General features: G+C 37.2%; 1 protein-coding gene and 1 long non-coding RNA gene across 3 annotated transcripts; both read left to right on the top strand.

Annotated features, from left to right (window-relative positions):
* The first annotated feature begins 13,014 nt into the window (after positions 1-13,014).
* On the top strand, positions 13,015-15,242 carry LOC121996298. Of its 2 annotated transcripts, none has more exons than XM_042550218.1 (4): positions 13,015-13,270; positions 13,862-14,039; positions 14,618-14,681; positions 14,770-15,242. In XM_042550218.1, exons 2-4 carry the CDS (start codon positions 13,873-13,875, stop codon positions 14,998-15,000), a joined length of 462 nt encoding a protein of 153 aa, XP_042406152.1. In that variant the 5' UTR covers positions 13,015-13,270; positions 13,862-13,872; the 3' UTR covers positions 15,001-15,242. The 2 variants fall into 2 exon arrangements, with proteins under 2 accessions (XP_042406152.1, XP_042406151.1); XM_042550217.1 differs by lacking the exon at positions 13,015-13,270 and adding an exon at positions 13,545-13,644.
* A 732-nt stretch (positions 15,243-15,974) lies between these two features.
* LOC121996297 lies at positions 15,975-18,381 on the top strand. The gene is made up of 2 exons (XR_006116029.1): positions 15,975-16,182; positions 17,769-18,381. It is a non-coding gene; the product is annotated as an uncharacterized LOC121996297 (long non-coding RNA).
* Positions 18,382-19,017: the final 636 nt, after the last annotated feature.

Below are 19,017 nucleotides of genomic sequence, written 5' to 3'. Positions count from 1 at the left end.
TGATGTACACCCTCAACGCCTCCTTGGGCCCCTATTTGAGGAAAAATACACTCAATGTGGTTTTGTGATAGCGGTGGCTACTGTTGAACCCCAGGGTATTTTGATGTGATCAAACAAGTTAAATTAGGTCCTGTTTGGTTTAACCCTTGTGTCTAAGTGTGCAGTAGTTTAGGAGCACAAAAAGTCGAGCGGAAAATGCGGCTAACGAGAAGGACGACACAGGGAGAGAGCCGACGGGCTTGGTGCGTCCGAGGGACGAGGTGACCGCGGAAGAGTACACCGGTGGACAAGAAGAACGTAAGCAACGTTCGAGGGACGAGAAACCGGGAAGGAATGCTACTCGAGGAGAAGGCCGGAAGTTGGGTTCGGGTGAGCCCTATTCCGGATGGTCGAGATCACCCAAGCTAGCAGAGCCGAAGAGAAATACCCGGACCAAGGTGAACTGAGCCGGAGCAGAGGTCCCCGATGGAAAAAAGTCAACCAGAGTTGACTTTGGGTGTCCGGGCGCCCGGAAGGGTACTGGGCGCCTCAGAACAGTCAGGGGTACCCAGAACCCTTCCGAGCGCCCGGACTGAACTTTTATCCAGATCATGATCAAATCGCGATTCGTGCGAAGGGGATAAAGTTTTATCCCCCCAGGGCACCCGGAACCCTTCGGGGCACCCCGAACAGTGCTATAAATATAGCATTGATTCTCACAGTTCAAACAACTCACTTGTAATCAAGTTCTTTCAGTTCTACATTTTCTTTTGTATTGTCAACGTTGTAAAGAGGTTACTCCGCCCGAAGGAGATCGTCAGATAGTGCGCCATACTTTTCTTGGATTAACAATCCTTTAATTGCAAACCAAGTAACTCTTTTATGTCTATTTCTTTAGTCTCTTTCTGTTTTAATTACAAGTGTTATTTACTTAGTTGAAAATCCGAGAAAGGTCGAATTTATTTTTCAAGGCAATTCACCCCTCTCCTCTTGCCGACCACCAGAGGGACCAACAAGTGGTATCAGAGCAAGGACGCTTCAGAAGGACTAACCGTCGATCGAAGCAAGCAACCAATGGTCGGACCAAGCACCGTTCCACTAAAATTCGAGGGGTACTTCGCACACTGGAAGCGTCGTATGGAGGTATTTCTGAAAACTTATTTCAAAATTTGTCTAAATATAAAATATGGTTTTGTAGCCCCTACGAATCAGAATGGAGAAGAAAAAGAAGAGAGTCTTTGGACAAAGAAAGAACAAAATGATTCTGTTGTAAACAACCGGGCGGAATATCACTTGCTAAGCGTGCTGCCGCCTCAAGAAGTCAACCGTATCGGAAGTTACTCGTAAGCCAAAAAACTCTGGGAAAAATTCCTGGAACTCCACGAAGGGACATCCGAAGCCAAACTTGCAAGGAGAGATATACTTCGGAACAAACTGACGAACATCCGTCTGGAAAGAGGTGAGAAAGTAGCCGACCTACACGCAAAGGTAAAAGAGTTAATTACTGGACTTGAGAATCTCGGTGAAACGGTAACCAACCGGGACACCATACACTACGCACTCAACGCTTTTCCCAGAACTCCAGAATGGACGTCAATCATCAACGCCTACTATATTTCAAAGGACCTGAAGGTAAGTACCCTAGAGGAGTTATTTTGTACTCTTGAATTACATGAAACCAGATGTGCAGGGACAACAAAGGAATCAAGCCAGATTATGGTGCTAAATGCAACCAAGAAGGATGAACCCGAGTCAGATTCAGAAGAAGATCAAGAAGCCTATATGGTAAGGAATTTAAAAAAAAATTAGATCTAATAAATTTAAAGAAATGTAGAATAAGAAGAATTCAAGAAATAGAAGAAGAGTTCGTTGCTACCAGTGTCAAAAGGAAGGACACTTAAAAGAGGATTGCCCAGAACTCAAGAAAGATAAAGTCAAGATACCCAAAAAGAACAAGAATCTAAAAGCTACTTGGGACGACACCTCATCATCTAAATCCAAAGTACACGAATATGCCAGACTAGCACTGATGGCGAGCTATGAAGGGCAAAGTAGATCAGAACCCAGCATCAATGAAGGGGGAGCGACTTTAGATGAATGCAGTGAAACAGGGGGAGAGTCAGGCTTCAAGTCTGATATGGTAAGTGAGGTATGTCTCTTATCTCCTGATCTGCTTTATTTCGGTATTAAGGCAATGACAAAGTCTATGCATAAATTAAAAAGTGAAAATACTAAATTAAAAAATGAAAACTTAGAGATAAAAAGAACTTTAGCAAAATCTTGTCTGATAGAGGATTTTGATAAAATTAAACTTGAAAATGTAAAATTAAAAGAAGAAATAGAAAACTTAAAAAATTTTGGTTGTTCAAATATTTTTGCTTTTAAAAATTATAAAGGATTAAACTGGTACTATAGGTTTCATAAAAGTCAGATTAGAAAAATATCAAAAGCTTATGTACCTAGAAATTACCTGATTAACCTTGTAGGATGGAATCTATATTGGGTTCCAAAGTTGTGTTTAACTTGAACTGTTAATTAAACCTAACGCTTTCAATGAGAAAATTAAACAGTGAATTTCTTTATAAGACTTTGTCTAAGAAAGTGGTTGTTGCTCCAATAACCAAGAACACCTAGTGCCTCGCCACTGCTTGGAAGTCAAGTATTGAAATAAATAGTTTAATTGACTAACTGAAAAAGTATTAAAATTAAAATTACTTAATGCTTTAAAGGGCTATTCAATTTGTTTTAGATTTTTTTTCAAAAATATTCATGTTTAAGAAAACTTAGAAAATTTTTAGAAATCTTTCCGTTACAAATTTAATATATATATATATATATATATATATATATTAGCCTTAGAATTTTTTTTTATAGAAATTTTTGCTTCAATACTTATGAAATTTTTTTTTCTGTTGAAAATTTTGAAAGATGTTTCAAACTTTGAAAACATTTTTAAGTTACTTATTCCATTGCACAAAATTTTTAACTTAGAAAATAAATTCACCCCCCCCTCTAGCAACGCCAAGCACCGAGCGAACGCGACGAGCTATTCACCCCCCACTCTAGCTACTTTTGGTCCTAACAAGTGGTATCAGAGCAAGGCCGCTCTTCACCGGAATCATCGCCGGAAGGGTCAAGCATAACAAGAAGAGCTAGAGGGTGAAGAAGTTGAAGCAAAATTGTCAAAGTTAAAGAAATTCAAAAGCTCAACTTCTACAATGGAATTCCGAGATGGGCTCGGATTCGACACGAGGGTGGCTCCACCATACACTTCCACGAGCTTCGATTCTTGGAAATCAAGAATCGAAAATTTTCTTATGATGGACATAGAGCAATGGTTTGCTCTTATGGAAGGTTTCAAGACTCCAACAAACTCAAAGGGCAAAGTTCTCAAGAGGAGCAAGTGGAGTCAAGAGCAAGTCCAAAGGTGCGAGGCCAATGACAAAGTGACCAAGCTTTTGGTAAATTTATTGCCAAGCACCATCCTTTGCAAAATTGAAGAATTTGAAGATGCAAAGGAATTGTGGAGTAAATTGGCCAAGCTTCATGAAGAGATCCCCTCCACTGTACAAGAGCAAGAAGAATCCAGAGAGGGTGACTCTTTGGAGCAAGACCAAGAGGAGGACTCCAAGGCTGAGAGATGCTCAACCTCCGAAGAAGAAGTCCAAGAAGAAGCTTCATCTTCAAGGGAGTGCAATGAAGAGAACAAGGAGGGAGCATACTCCTTGTTCCATGTACAAGATGATGAAGCCTCCACCTCTAGGATTGAGGGGGAGTGTAGATCAATGAACCCGGAGCAAGAAGAGGCCTCCACATCCGGGTCAAGTGAAGAAGAAAAAGATGGTGCCACCTCCAAAATTCAAGAAATATCAAATGGAGGAGCAAGTGCCATCCCTACACAAGAAGGTATAAATGCCTCAATTAAAAATAAAAATCATATAATATGTTTTGAGTGTAGGGAAAGTGGGCACTACAAGAGCAAGTGTCCCAACTTGGCCAAGAAGAAGGGTCAAATGACACAAAAGGGCAAGGAGAAGCCCAAGGAGACCACCCCCGGGACAAAGAAGAGCAAGGAGCACATTGTGTGCTTCTTGTGTCAACAAAAAGGGCATTACCGAAGTCAATGCCCCAAGGGGAAGAAGATGGTCAAGGCTCAAGGAGGCACTAGTCAAGGGGGAGCCTCCAAGGTAAAGAAGAAGGTAACATTTATTGAGCCTACCCCTTTACGTTATGGTAAAAAGCATGATAGTTCAAATTTTTATCATTTTAATGCAATTTACCATAAGAATAGAAAGCATGAGGGCATTAAGGAAAAGCATGTGGCCCTACATGCCAAGACTACCCAACCTAAGGTTAGGAAGGTAGATAGACATTTGGGCAAAAACACTAAGGATAATAGATACAAGCCCAAGAATAAAAATGCTCATGGATCAAATGAAAAATCAAATACTAAGGACTTAGTAAGGGAAAATCAAGTCTTGAGGTCAAGACTTGATAAATTAGAAAAGACCCTAAAAAGATTGGAAAATATCCTATTAGGGCAAAATGAGCATAACCTAGGTTTAGGGGTACAAAAGTCATCCAATGACCATAGAGGTTTGGGATACAAACCCAAAGCTAAAAAGGATGTGCCTAGTTATCATAGGGTTCCATATAGTTATGGAACAAACCCTAAGTCTAGGGGTCAAGTCAAGGATACAAGGGAAGATATCCCTAGAAGTATCTTTGCAACCAAAGTGACTAAGACTTCTAAGAAGTCTAAGAAAGTCACCAACAAGGTCACAAGGGAGGCAATCCTTAGAGTTGACCTAGAAAAAGTGACCAAGACTTCTAAGAAACCAAACAAGGTCACTAGGAAGGTATCTAGGGAAGTTATCCCTAGTGAATACCTAGAGCATCCAAGGAGCACCAATAGGTTTTGGGTTCCTAGGAGCATCTTCTCTACCCCATAGATGGGTTAGAGAGTGTCAACTCCGATTAGAAGGGTAGTTAACCCAACTTTGAGGAAATTGACACTCAAGGAGCATTTTCAAGGTTTTTGTTAACCTTTGAAAATGAAATGGAATTATTATTTACTCTTTGGAAGAGTAAAATATGCCTAATGGTGGAAAAATTGATTTTATCTTAAAATGACACAAATTGGGAAAACCTTGAGAAATATCAAGTTGGGATTTTGGTATTCTCTTGGAAATTTAAGGCAATCCGGGCCTTGATTTGTGTAATCACTCTTGAGGAAAAATGGAATATGCCAACACTTGAGGACATGCTTAATTTTTTTTTTTTTTTTGGCATAAACAAATCAAGAGAAATAGAAATGCCAATTTAGGTTTGGCATTTCTTTGAAGCAATTAGGGCAATCTAGGTTTCACAGTTCAAGTTAAAACTAGTGGTATTTTGAGTTAGCTAAGTGGTTAAGGATACTTAGATAGATAATCTAGGTATATTTTATTTATGCTAAATCTTGCCATGATTGTTTGCCCATCATATGCCATGACATCATGTCTATTGTTGTATTCATGTTTTATTATGAAAAATTCTAAAATACCACGTCATGACATTCATACATCATGTAGTTATAGGATATTTTCTTTTGAAAATTATTTCATTTTGATGTATGCCATAACATAATCATGCCTTAAGTTTAATTCCTTGTAATTAAGGACAAATGACATTTAACAACACTTATTAACAAGTGACATCCTAGGTGGATGTCTAATATCTCTAAAATGCCTAGATAGATATGCATAATCCCTAGAATAGGGCAAAACCAAAATCTCACATCTCACAAGGACGATAAGGTGACTTGTATGTGTTTTAGTGCACATTAAATACTAGTGAGATGTTAGGATGATGAACAAAACTCAAGATGTTGATTTAGTGCATTCTTTTGAGTTTTAAAATTCATCAAAACACATAGTTATGTGTTCTCCCATCATTGGGAAAGCTAATGTACAAGTCATGTGCATTAAGCCCAAGGAATGTGATGGGATATTGGTTTTGAAAATTGTTTTAAAATGCGTTTGGAAAACCTTGGTGAAGGCTATCTTTTGATAGTAATCACCATTGAATAGTTAGACACAAACTTGAAGAAAACACTAAAGTTTTAGCAAGTTTTCAAGTTTGTGTCAATCTTTGAAAATATGATGTATTTTCATAGAAAACTATTTTTCCTTGATAAAGTATGCCCTAAATAATGTCTACACGAAATTTCATGATTTTTGGATTTTTGTAGAATTTTCTAGGGGTTTCTGAAGTTGGCTGAATTTGAAATTCTGCAACTATCAGAGCTCCAATCGATCCATAGATCGATTGGAGTGCCTGAATCAATCCGTGGATCGATCCAGAAGGCAATTCTCGCGAGCAGAAGCTCACTGGATCGATCAGCCGATCGATCCACACATCCTGAATCGATCATTGGATCGATTCAAATAGGTTGAATCGATTGGAACCCAACTCCAATCGATCCAGGACGCTGATTTTGGCTGGGAAGGTCTGATTTCAGCACTCTAAACCTATTTTAGTCAATGTAACCATTCCTAACCCCTCAAAATACATTTGTATACATAAAAAGGGTGTTTTCATGTTGAAAATAAGGATGGATTGGTTAACGAAGACTAAGTAGAAGTTTAGGTTGAGGTTGTTTCAAATATTGAACATTTAAACCTCAAAACTTCTAAAATTTGGGTTTCCTAAAGGTTTAGGAATTCCAAGTCATTGTTGGTGCAATGACAGAAGTTACCACCATGTCTTTAGGGGGAGGGACTCTTTAAAGACATGAAAAATTATTTTTCATGAACCTTGGAAGGTGGTTAACCTTCTGTTAAGAACATGCTCAAGGTTGAGCGTTTGAACTTTAATGGGGAGTGGATATCCTCATTGTTCAAGTGGGTTCTAGTGGATAATGCTCAAGGATGGGCATTTGCCTACATTGGGGGAGAATGTAAGATTAAGGATAATGAAGGGTATGGGACCTTCATTATCGTGTTGACCACAACGAGTGAAGTTGTGAACAACGATGAGCAACTCTTCAGGGGGAGAGTTTTCAACAATGGGGCATTTGTTGAAGTGTGCCTAAAATTGTGGCATGGGTTGATGTGTGCTCAAAGATGGGTTGATGTGTGCCAATAGGGGGAGAATGTGTGGTTTAAGCTAGGCTTTCATTACCTATGGGGGAGCTCATAGGGGGAGAATGAAGGGAACCAACATTCATACTTTTGGCATGAATGGAGTTAAGGCTATGGGACTAGCTTAACTCAGAATGGTCCTAACTTAAAGGTATTGTCAAACATCAAAAAGGGGGAGATTGTTGGTGCAATATCCTTTAGGTCAAGGTTGACTGAGTTGACCAAGCTTGGGTCTTGGTCATAGTTTCGATGTTTGACAATACATGTAGACACATGGACAATGCAGGTGCAGTTGTTCATGTGGGGAGATTCTGATCAGGGATTGATCAGTGTGATTGAAGGAGAGTCAAGTAGGTCAAGAGTGACCGGATGCAGGAAGTCGTAGTTAGTGAAGCGAAGTGAAAGTCCCGGTGAGTGAAGCCGAGGAAGGAAAGCCCTAGTGAGTGAAGCTAGGCGGTTGGAAATCTGGTGAGTGAAGCCGGTGAAAGTCCTAGTGGTGAAGCTAGGCGGAAGGAAATCCTAGTGAGTGAAGCGGGGAAAGTCCCGGTGAGTGAAGCCGAGCAGGGAAAATCCAGATGGATCAAGGATGATCGGACATCGGTGGAAGTCCAAGTAGGACAAGAGAGTGACCGGATACTTGGCACGATGAGTAAAGTCCAAGTGGGTCAAAGGATTGACCGGACACTTGGTGGGAAGTCCTAGCAGGTCAAAGGAGTGACCAGATGCTAGGCATGATGTATCAACAGGTCAAGGTTGACCGGATGTTGGTTTGAGAGGCTTGGGACTTGGTTTTGGGCAAAAACCAAGTGCTGGATCGATCAGTGGATCGATCCAGGCCTTTCCTAGCGAACAGAGAGCCTCTGGATCGATTCGTGGATCGATCCAGATGTCCAAATCGATCAGTGGATCGATTGGAACGCGGCTGCTTTGCGCGATAAGCGCTGGATCGATCCGTGGATCGATCCAGGCATTTTTCCAGAGCACAGAGGCGCTCTGGATCGATCCGTGGATCGATCCAAAGCCTCCCCGATCGATTGGGAATATTCGAATCGATCGGGATCCGACCGTTGCGTCATATTTGAGCTGCAGGCGTGCGTTGGCTGCAGTATCTCTTCACCATTTTCATCTCAGATCTTCGCCAGCTCCTCCACAACACTCTCAAAGCTCGTGATCGCCAGTTCTTGAAGGTTCTTGGAAGCTCTCCGAGTCAAGAGGCGGATCAAAGGCAAGAAGAGAAGCTAGGGTTAGGGTTTTCTGCATTCATTGTAAGCTTTGTGCTTGTATTTTGTTTCCCTTTCCTTCTTCTTGTACCGAGAGTCTTGTAGGGCTTCTCCGCCCTCGGTAGTTACCGAAAAGGAGTGTTTCATAGTGGAGGGTGCGTGCGTGGTGTGGATCCTTGGATTAGTCACCTCCTTTGGAGGTGGATACCAAGTAAAATCCTAGTGTTAGCGTGGTTGTATTTGTTTCTGTATTTTCCGCTGTATATTCTTGAAGAAACAAGCAACGCCAAGCACCGAGCGAACGCGACGAGCTATTCACCCCCCCCCCCCCCCTCTAGCTACTTTTGGTCCTAACAGGTAGCCGGCCAAAGCTTAGGTCCCAAGCTTAGGTGGCCGACCACTAGAATATTAAAAAGGATTTTTATTAAAATTATTTCTTATGTGGATATCATGATTTTAAAAGAGAGTTTAAAAATTAAAAATTTCCTTTTATAGCTTTCTACAAAAGATTAAGAGAAGAGATTAATCTCTTTCCTTATTTGCAGTTTAAAAGGATGGTTTTAATTTTTGGTAAAAACTTTCCTTATTTGTAAATCATCTACATGTTTAAAAGAGAGTTTAAAATTTGAAATCTTTCCTTATTTGTTGATTAAAGGAGGATTTTAAATTTTAAGAAAACTTTCTTTTTTAATCATGTTCATGATTTAAAAGAGAGTTTAAAATTAAATATTCTCTTCTACAAGAGATTAAGAAAAGATTTGATATCTTTCCTTATTTGTAGATTAAAAGAGATTTTAATTTATAGAGATAACTTTCTTTTTATCCACATGTTTAAAAGAAAGATTTTAATTTATTAAATTTCCTTTTTATAAACCAATCATGAAGGGATAAAAATTATTAGAGAAATTTTATAAATTTCCGGAAGCAAATAAGGAAGTTTTAATTGGTGTTTAAAATTTTATTTGCTTGGAGATTTTATTTGTTGTGGCCGGCCATTGTAATTTGAAAAGAGAAAATTATTTTAATTAAATAAATTTTCCTTTTCAATGGCAAAAGAATTAAGGAAGTTTTTATTAAATTTTCCTTATTTGCCAAGACCAAGGATTATAAAAGAGGAGGTAGAGGAGGCTTCAAGGCTAAGGACTCTATTCTATTTTTCTCTCTCTTTTCCTTGGTGTGGTGGCCGACCCTTCCCTTTCTCTTCTCTCCTCTTGTTGTGGCCGAAATCTATCATCTCTTGGAGCTTGGAGGATGTGGCCGAATCAAGGAAGGAGAAGAAGGAGAGAAAGCATGCATCCCTTGGAGTTTGGTTGGTGGAAAATTCTTCATCCTTTGGAAGTTCTTGTGCTTGGCCGAAACTTGAAGGAAGAAGAAAGAAGGTGCCTAGGTGGTTCTCATCTCGGAAGATCGTTGCCCACACAACGTCCGAGGTTAGAAGAGGAATACGGTAGAAGATCAAGAGGTCTTTCTAAAAGGTATAACTAGTAATTTTTCTTTCCGCAACATACTAGTTATTTTTGGAAATAATACTAAATACAAGAGGCATACGATTCTAGTGTTTCGAATTTGTTTTCGATATAGTGTTCTTTTGTTTTTCTTTTCCTTGTGATTTGATTGTTCTTTTCGGTTGACCTAAAGTTATTTTAGGAAATTAAATATTAGCTTTCTTTAAAAGGTTTTGTCTAGTCGGTGGTGGTTGCTCCCATATCCAAGAAGGTCATGTGCCTCGCCACGTCAGTACTGGGAACCAATTTTGGAAATTAATATTTAATGAAATTAATAACTTAGGTGATTTGGATCAAACGTGTTAAGTTCCGCAGGAGATCCAAGTCAAAACCTAAAAGAACAAATAGATTAAGTTTTGGATCAAACGTGTTAAGTTCCGCAGGCGATCCAAAATTTAATTTAAAAGAATACATGGTAGCTAGGAAAAGGTTCAGACCTTTGTACAAAATTTTTGTACAGTGGAACCTCTAGGTTTTCCGAGTAGCAACCAACAATACTGGGGTCCTTCTTCCTGAGGAGTGAGGAACTGAGCTTTGGATGTTCGACCGGCTCTGAGGCCAACTAGTTGTATGCTGGAAGACTGGCACAAGAGAAGTGGGGAGCTGAATCCTGTAAGGTCTGATCGACGCTAGGGTTAATCGACTATATGCTGTGTTCCTTGCCTTTAAGGAGTAGGTAACTAAACCCGTAGGTTTGACCGACCGTATGCTCGGGCCCTTCTCCCTGAGGAGTGAGGAATTAAGCTTTGGATGTTCAACCTATTTTGAGGCCAACCAGCTATATGCTGAGAGACTTGTACAGAAGAAGTGGGGAGTTAAGTCCCAAAGGTCCGACCGACACTGAGGTTGACCGACTATATGTCGAGAGACTTATACAGGAGAAGTGGGGAGCTAAGTCCGGAAGGTCTGACCAGCTATATGCTGAGAGACGTATATAGGAGAAATGAGGAGCTAAGTCACGAAGGTCCGATCGACTTTGGGGCCGACCGATTGTATACTGGGAGATTTGCCCTTGAAGAGTGGGGGTTAAGTCCCGAAAGTCGTACCGATACTGGGGCCGACCGACTATATACTGGGAGACTTGTCATTGAAGAGTGAAGAGCTAAGTTCTGAAGGTTCGACCAGTGCTGGGGTCGACTGACTATATACTGGGAGTTGAGCTCAGGAGGAGTGGGTGGCTGAGCCATAAAAGTGAGTGATCTATCCCACTACGTACACCCTAACTACCTCCTTGATTTTGACTATCATTTCATATTAACTTTAACTGTCATGTTAACTTTAACTGTCATATTATCTTGACTATCGATCCAATACTATTTTTGTACCCATCCACACCACGCCGTATGAGTATTATATATTGTTAGAATGACATCACAACTATTATATTTTTGAATGCTAAATTTTTTAGATTGATCTCCAGTAAGATGATTTATAATCCAATCGCTCCCAAAATTAATGGCAATCAAGACATATACACTTTGTATTTCTGCTATGAAGCACCTTCCGCAATCTTCTCCATGTGCAACTTTTTCCATTTCAATGAACATAGCCTTCATCTGACTTAATTCAACAAGATTTCTAGATGTGTCTTATTTTGCTACATCTTTAGCATTTAAAGAACTTTCTTCCCAGTGATGTAGAAGACTCTTCTTTCTTTTTGTATGAGATTGAGTTACCTTTGTATCTTTGCCTTAAAAACTTTTCTTTCTAGACACAAGTGCACTTCCATCTTCTGATAAAAACATCATATATTTGCTTAGCTAGTGACTCTGATGGTGATAACAAGTTCTCGAACTCCTCCAAAGATAGTTGCTGACCTCACCTTTTATTGAAACCTTTAGAAATTGTTTGTTTTGAATTGAAAAACATAAATTTTTGAATATATATTCTTTTTCTTTAAAAGTACTCTGATGTAGGAAGAATTTCTTTTGTAGTATTTGCAAGTTCATTTTCTAATATTTATTGTTGAGTTTTAACTTTTTTTTTTAATTATTATTGAATAGCCTATCAAGAATCTGTCAGCTAATTTACACCACATAATATGATCAAATAGTCCATGAAATCTTTAAAAAGAATTCAATCTTTGCATTTAGCTGCTTTCAATTCTTGAAATCTTTAATATTTTTCAGTATATTGACAATATTCTATAAATCTTTACCAACAAGATAAGACTCTATATAAATCCTCCACACTTCGTAGTTGAATTGATTCAATAACTCCATATCAAATCTATTTGAATCCAATTTCGAGACACTGATTGAACCCTCGACTAAGGGATCTTGTCACATATATATCTAAACCCTATAATTTTGATACCATATAAAAATATAGTCACCAAAATATAGAAAATATTTTGATAGTATAAAGACAGTCAAAAGAAAAATATGGAAGACGACAATTGAAGAGGTAATTACCTAACAACTAAAGATAAAAAAAAGTTTTATTGAGAAAATTAATTGAGTACTTAATTACTTGAATACATGGGGATGTTTGGTTGATGAATTTGAGAATAAGAGAATGAAATGATAGTAAAAGATAGTGTTTGGATTGTGAGTTTGAGAATAATAATTTAAGAATGATTACTATGAAAACTAAAAAATATTTAACTTTAATATGGTTTTAAATAGTCAATTTGAATTTCTAATTAGATGCAGTTGAATTTATTAGTAGTCAATTTTAATTTTAAACAAGTTTTAATTTTGAAAAGACGTGATTAATTCTAAAAATCAACTTTAATTTTTTAATAAGTATTTTAAATAAAAATATGATGAAATATGATTTTGATGAAAATAATAATAATAAACGTCTTTTTTTTCTTTTAAAATTATTATGTATTTTGTATTTACGTGTGAAATTATAATTGACAGTTTTCAGGCGCTGATAAGAAATTACATTAAAAAAATAATAATGTACGTGTTATTCAATTTCAACTTTGATTTTGCCAACACGTGCTCGATCCCGTGATCACGTGCAAAGACTTGCATTTGACTTGGACCGGGTTGTAAAAAGAATTTTCAGGCGCTGATAAGAAATTACATAAAAATAATAATAATGTACGTGTTATTCAATTTCAACTTTGTTTTTGCCAACACGTGCTCGATCCCGTGATCACGTGCAAAGACTTGCATTTGAGTTGGACCGGGTTGTAAAATGAACTAACCAGTTGTCTAATTTTAAAATAAAAATTTAAGAAAAATTAAATCTTGGCAGAAGAATAAATATTCGGAGGCGGTGCACGGTGGCCGCCGCCTTCGGAGGGGAGAAGAGAAGGAAAGCGGTAGCATGGGTGCCGGCACCGCCTCTCCCTCTCTCTCCGCCTCTTCCGCTTCCGAAGACCATTAGAGCTTCCCTACTTTGTCCTTGCTGGATCCGCTACCTCGAATACGATCGCACCGCCCGAATCTGGTTCCAGTCGTCACGGATCGAGACGGTTAATCGCAGGGTAGGTTGTTTCTTGCTCTTTTTCCCTAGGGAGGGGATTAAAAGAGTGTTTTTTTTCCGGATTGCACAATAGGGATCATCGTGTTTATCTCCCTTGTGTTCAGGTAAGAAAAAAAAAGCATTTTTGTCCCCCCAAAAATTGTGTATTCCCCGTCTCCTTTTTGTTGGAAACTCAAATAGTGGATTTAATTATTCCACCCAGCTTGTCAATTGCCGTGAAAGTTATCGAACCTCGTTTTGAAGTACAATAATATTATCTAGCTACATGCTTTTCTTTTAAGACTTAGGCTTGGCATACATACTTCTAAGCAATTAAGTGCGAAATACTGGATCAGAATACAGTGGGCGTCATTCCCTGAAACTCACAAATCGGAGGTGAATGTCAATTTTCTTCTGTATTGCATTATTGATCTTTACCATGAGGGGGAACATATGCAATTTTTATTATTTTCAGATGACATTTTTTGCTTATTCTATTGCTCCAAGCACAAATTTTGCCAAGCGCTTTAGCTATCTGCAACATATGTATTCTTTTGTCTCGAATATTCAGCTACTTCAAATGCTAATCTAATGTATCTTACATGTATTGCAGGAGAATTCAAGATGGAGAGTCAGCAGCTTAGACTCTGTGGCATTGGACAGCTGTTCACTGAATTCTTACTTGATACAAGGGTTCCAAGAGTAGAAGTTATCTATCCTCAGCCTCGCCATGTGGTGAAAGTCCCTCCCATGTTAGATTGTGTTGGCAGTTTGGGTTCCAAGGCAAAGTGGTGAGTTACGACCATCTTGGATATTGAAAAAAAAAATCTTTTTGTTTGGTGGATATTTCCATTATTTTTTTAATGTTACAAAGGTTTTTTTGTTTAGAGTCTGTTGTTCATGATTATTCATGATCATTCTTGTGCTTGCCATAAACTTTGAACAAGGACGAGTTGTTTTTTGCAATATCATTGTAGTTGGTTCCGCAAGTGAAGATGCATCTTCTTGATCTGTGCTTGTTAGTGGTATCTCTTGTCGATACTTCCATTTATAATCAAATGAGATTTTCAGAATTTAAGCATAAAATCTGAGATATGATTGCACATCTTTAAAGCGTCAAATACATTAGACTTTGTTAGCCTGCATCATCTAAGTTTCATTTCTTCTGTGTGATTTGTAGGTAGCGGTATCATTTTTATCCTTTCTACTAATGCTTACAGTCATTTGTTTTATTCCTGAATGGCAGACAATCTATATGTTTTTTTTCTTTGCAGAACAGCTGTAACAAAATTAAAGGATACCATTGAACTTCTCATTTAATTTCCATGGGAACTATGTGGCTAATGATTGTTGCTCCCTTCTTTCACAGCAATTTGCCTGCTCAACAAGGAGATAATAACAATCTCAATTTCTTCGACATATTTTTCAATAAGGTCTGTTATGTCTACCTTCCCTCCTTTATCTTCCAAGTGCAATCTACTTCTACCAATCAATGTTTCTAATAGAAATTGATTTATTCAGGATGAAACTGGAGACGATCAAACTGGTTTCTTTTGTGGTACTCCTCCTGTAAGAACAGACAATCCTATGGTCTGGGATTCTTTCTTTACTAAAGAAAACCTAGCATTCAGTCCAACAATAATCCATGAATCAAGGGGACAACCTCGAGTAGAACAAAACCAGCAGTTCATTGTTCAACACAAAACCAGAATTGGTTTCTCAGAGCATTATCAGCACAAGTTCTGTTCCTAGCCTTGTGATTTCCACTTTGTCATGATCTTTACTTAGTCTTGACTGTAGCTTCCCTATTACTACTGTACACAATTTTCCTCTCCCTTTCAATAGCCTGTGCCATATCCCCAGAATTATTGTATATTGAGCCTTGTGATATTAATATCGCTATAAATCCATCTCAAACTCTCTGATTGTTTGGTGATATTAGTATGTAAACATATGTTTCCGTAATATAAAATATCATTCTTATTCAGAAGGCATTTGGCTTCTTGTTTTATTCTATCGGAAGCTGATTGATGATTCTCTTATTCATGTTGGTATTTGCTTTGCTTGCCGACCTGAATAAATGAAGTTTCCATCTTGTTTATCCAAAAGCAATGTATTGGTTATGTAATGAGGTTTTGTGGAAATGAAATCGAATGACAGCAATTTAATCTATAAATAAAGAAGACTTGTGGTAGATTTAACTATCAGTCTTCCTTGGAATGGGAAAGTGTGAGATGAGGATGGAGATAGTAAGTCGAAGGATTTGGCTACAAGATCATCTTTTGAAAATGGTTGTTTGGTTGGTTGAAAATCTATATCTTTAATTTTTTTTTCCAACACAAAATTAAATGATTTAAAAAATATTAAGAGAAAGTGATAAGTATTTATTTTTATTTTAGTAAAACTATTGCATATCATAGCAATTTTTACTAAAATTACAACACCATTATTAAATTAGTCCTATAAAAAGGGATAATTAAGAAACAAATGTACACAGCATTATTATATCAGTGACATAAAGAAGAACAATTTGGAAGTAAATGTAAAAAATGGAGGGTACTTTTAATATTTTTTTAAAATGAAGTATCTTTTTAACTAAAAAAGAAGCTCTTTTAATTTGTTTTCCTAAATAAAAAATATTTTATAATGGATAAAATAAAACCGTTGTATAAATTCTGGGGTAGAATGAAATTCCACTCAGACGAGTAGATGACCGTTGGATCACATCCACGCTACATACATGATACGTCTTACGCGGGTATCCAACCTCACCTCATGTTGCCCTAATTTAGCCGTCATCTCGTTCCTCGTCTTCGCTATAAATGCCCGTCCAGCACTCAAAGAGAAGAAACCACACCATTGTTTCGGCGGCGGGGCAGAAAGCTTCGACTGGAGATCGTCTCGGCGGACTTCCTCCTATTCGAGCTATTTGGTGTAATGTTCTTCTTTTTCTGCTGAACCTCATCTTATTTCTTCTCGTCGATGGTTTTCATGCAGGAAGTGATGCGGTTTAAGAGACCATTCTCGATATGAAATGATCAGGCATTTCGAAGCCGGATCGATGTATTCGTCTACTAACGATGATAAGTTGATGGATTGATTTGATTCTCGGCACCTCTTTTTCACTTTTTGTGTTGGGTTACTTGAGGTTTATTTGATTTTATGTTAATGAAGATCTTCAATTTTTTTTTGTTTCTTTTGTAAAACTACTTTGATGGGTTAGAACTGTGAAGTTGGGGGGCAATGGTAAAGCGCTTATGGACGGTCAGATGCTGATAAGAACATGCACATCAGCATCTATCACAATCACAAGCTAAAGACACCATTTGCCACTCACAATCCCTCCTCGAAAGCAATCAATTTCGAGGAGATTACACTTGGTGGCATTCATTTTAACTTTATTTTACAGCTCGTAGTTCATTTTGTTATTTTAATTTTGACTTTATAGTTTGGGGTATAAGATCGTATCACTTCTGTTAACCAGATCATGATTGATGGACATAGATTATCTATCTGAGGGTATTTGAAATATTGCTGATATAAATTACGAACCCTCACATTTTTTCTTACTAAGTCGTTATACTATTTTACTACATGTTTATGTTAATCTTTTGTGCAAAACAAAATGATGACTCAATTTGAGATTTTCTGCTTATGGAAGGCCTAGTGCTGATTTGAAACAAGGACATCAGCACAACACAATATCATAAGCTAAAGAAATCATCTGCCACTTGCAATCCCTTCTCAAAATCAATCAATTTTGAGGAGACTACACTTGGTGGAATTCATTTTAAACTTACATTCTGCCTAAGTTAATTGTGATCGCAAACTCTTTTCTTGCTGAGTTGCTTAAAGTTCATTATCTTATTATTTTACTTGATGTTTTGCTAATCCTTGCAGACAATATATTTTTGAAGGACTGTATTCTAGATTTTAAGCGGAAAGAAAAGCAATATGCTTAAGGATAATCAAGTGTTGATTTGAAACAGACATCAATGCATAACAATATTGTAAACTATTTGCCACTCACTAATTCTTCTTGAAAGCAATCAATTGGAGATTGCACTTGCATTCACATTCTTTTTATTTTGGCCTCTTTTATCTTATCAAATTATGTTGTTTGACCTCAAAATCAATCAATTTTATTTTGGCCTCTTACTCCAGGTACGTTGCTCTTTAAATCTGATCAGGCCAGTATAGCATACCAATACAACTGCAATGAGGCTAATTCTGATTGATGGATTAAGCTTAGATTTTTTAAACAGTATAAAGAATATAAAATATTGCCAAACTTGTTTTTCCTCATTAATATGCTCAAGTTAAACTCCATATTTTATATTCTTTTTCTTTTATCGTTTGTACATAATTTTGAACGGTCCACACGCATTTCCTGTGGGATGGAAGGGAATGTGCTTTTGGAAGGTCAAATATTGATCTGAAACATGCACATAAGAATGGAACTTAACCTGCTTGGTGGCATTCATTTTAACCTTATCAAATTTTTATGCTTCTTTTTACAGGATTTTGTACAGTTTGGGCTTGGTATAAATCTAGTTGGGGGATTAATATCACTTCTTTGATGATTTTTTTGGGGGCAAATGTGGGTTTAGAGTAATTGCCTATGGACGATCAAGTGCTTGATACGAAGCAGGTACATCAGCACAAAACAATGTCATAAGCTAAAGAGACCACAATCCCTCTTGAAAGCAATCAATTTAGAGGAGAATACACTTGGTAGCATACATTTTGACAAGCTGCTTGCTGCCCGTTGTTTTATTATTATTTGCAGAGAAAATTGCCTTTCCAATGTACATCAGCACAAAACAATGTCATAAGCTAAAGAGATACCACAATCCCTCCTTGCAAGCAATCAATTTAGAGGAGAATACACTTGGTAGCATACATTTTGACAAGCTGCTTGCTGCCCTTTGTTTTTTTATTATTTGCAGAGAGTATCACTAGTTGAGGAGGGTACACTAGTTGGCATTCACTTTAAAGTTGCTGCTGCCTCTTTATCTCTCAGCAACACGTGAATGATTGTACTGACTTTCGTTACTCTTTTATATATAAATTTCATCTATGTACTAGACTTGTGGTATGAATTTCTGACTGCAAATTTTGATCAGAACTTCACAGTTTTCGCCCTTTTTTTTTTTTAGAGTTTCTGTTTTTCTACTTAACATTAAGCTTGATGCTAGAGTGAAGAAGAAAGTACATGATTGAAAGGCATATGCTCTGTATGGATTATATACAACAACCTAAACAGCAACTGATCTTCTTGCCTCGCACAGTCGTTAAAATTGCTCAATCCTTAGGCAGCAAATGCGAATTAATAAAGTTTTATTAAAATTAAATTAATTGAATTAAATTAAAATTTATTTATTTTAGTTAATATTGAATTAATTAAATTTGTTTACAAAATAAAAAAAGGAATTTATATAAAATTAATATTGAATTAATTGTATGTTCATGCCTACTCGCTGTTTCTAATATTCAGCTACTCACTGTTTCTAATATTTATTCTGAATTATAATTTTGAACTATTTATATACTGTTATTCGATGCCGCATATAATATCTGATCAATCAATTTTTTTAATCTTAGAAAAAAGTATATATTAAATTAGTATGTGGCGGTGCGGTACGTGCACATTGTCGAATCCCATCAATTAGCGGTAGCTACCTCTCTTGCGAGATGTGAATTTATAAAAAATAGAGGATTTATGTTTTAAATAAATATTTAATTTACCTTATAATAAAAAATAAAATA

The sequence above is a fragment of the Zingiber officinale genome, chromosome 6A (genome assembly GCF_018446385.1).
Source record: "Zingiber officinale cultivar Zhangliang chromosome 6A, Zo_v1.1, whole genome shotgun sequence".
Taxonomy (NCBI): domain Eukaryota; kingdom Viridiplantae; phylum Streptophyta; class Magnoliopsida; order Zingiberales; family Zingiberaceae; genus Zingiber; species Zingiber officinale.
The sequence above is the reverse complement of the archived record's forward strand: the minus strand, read 5'-3'. Positions and strand labels throughout refer to the sequence as shown.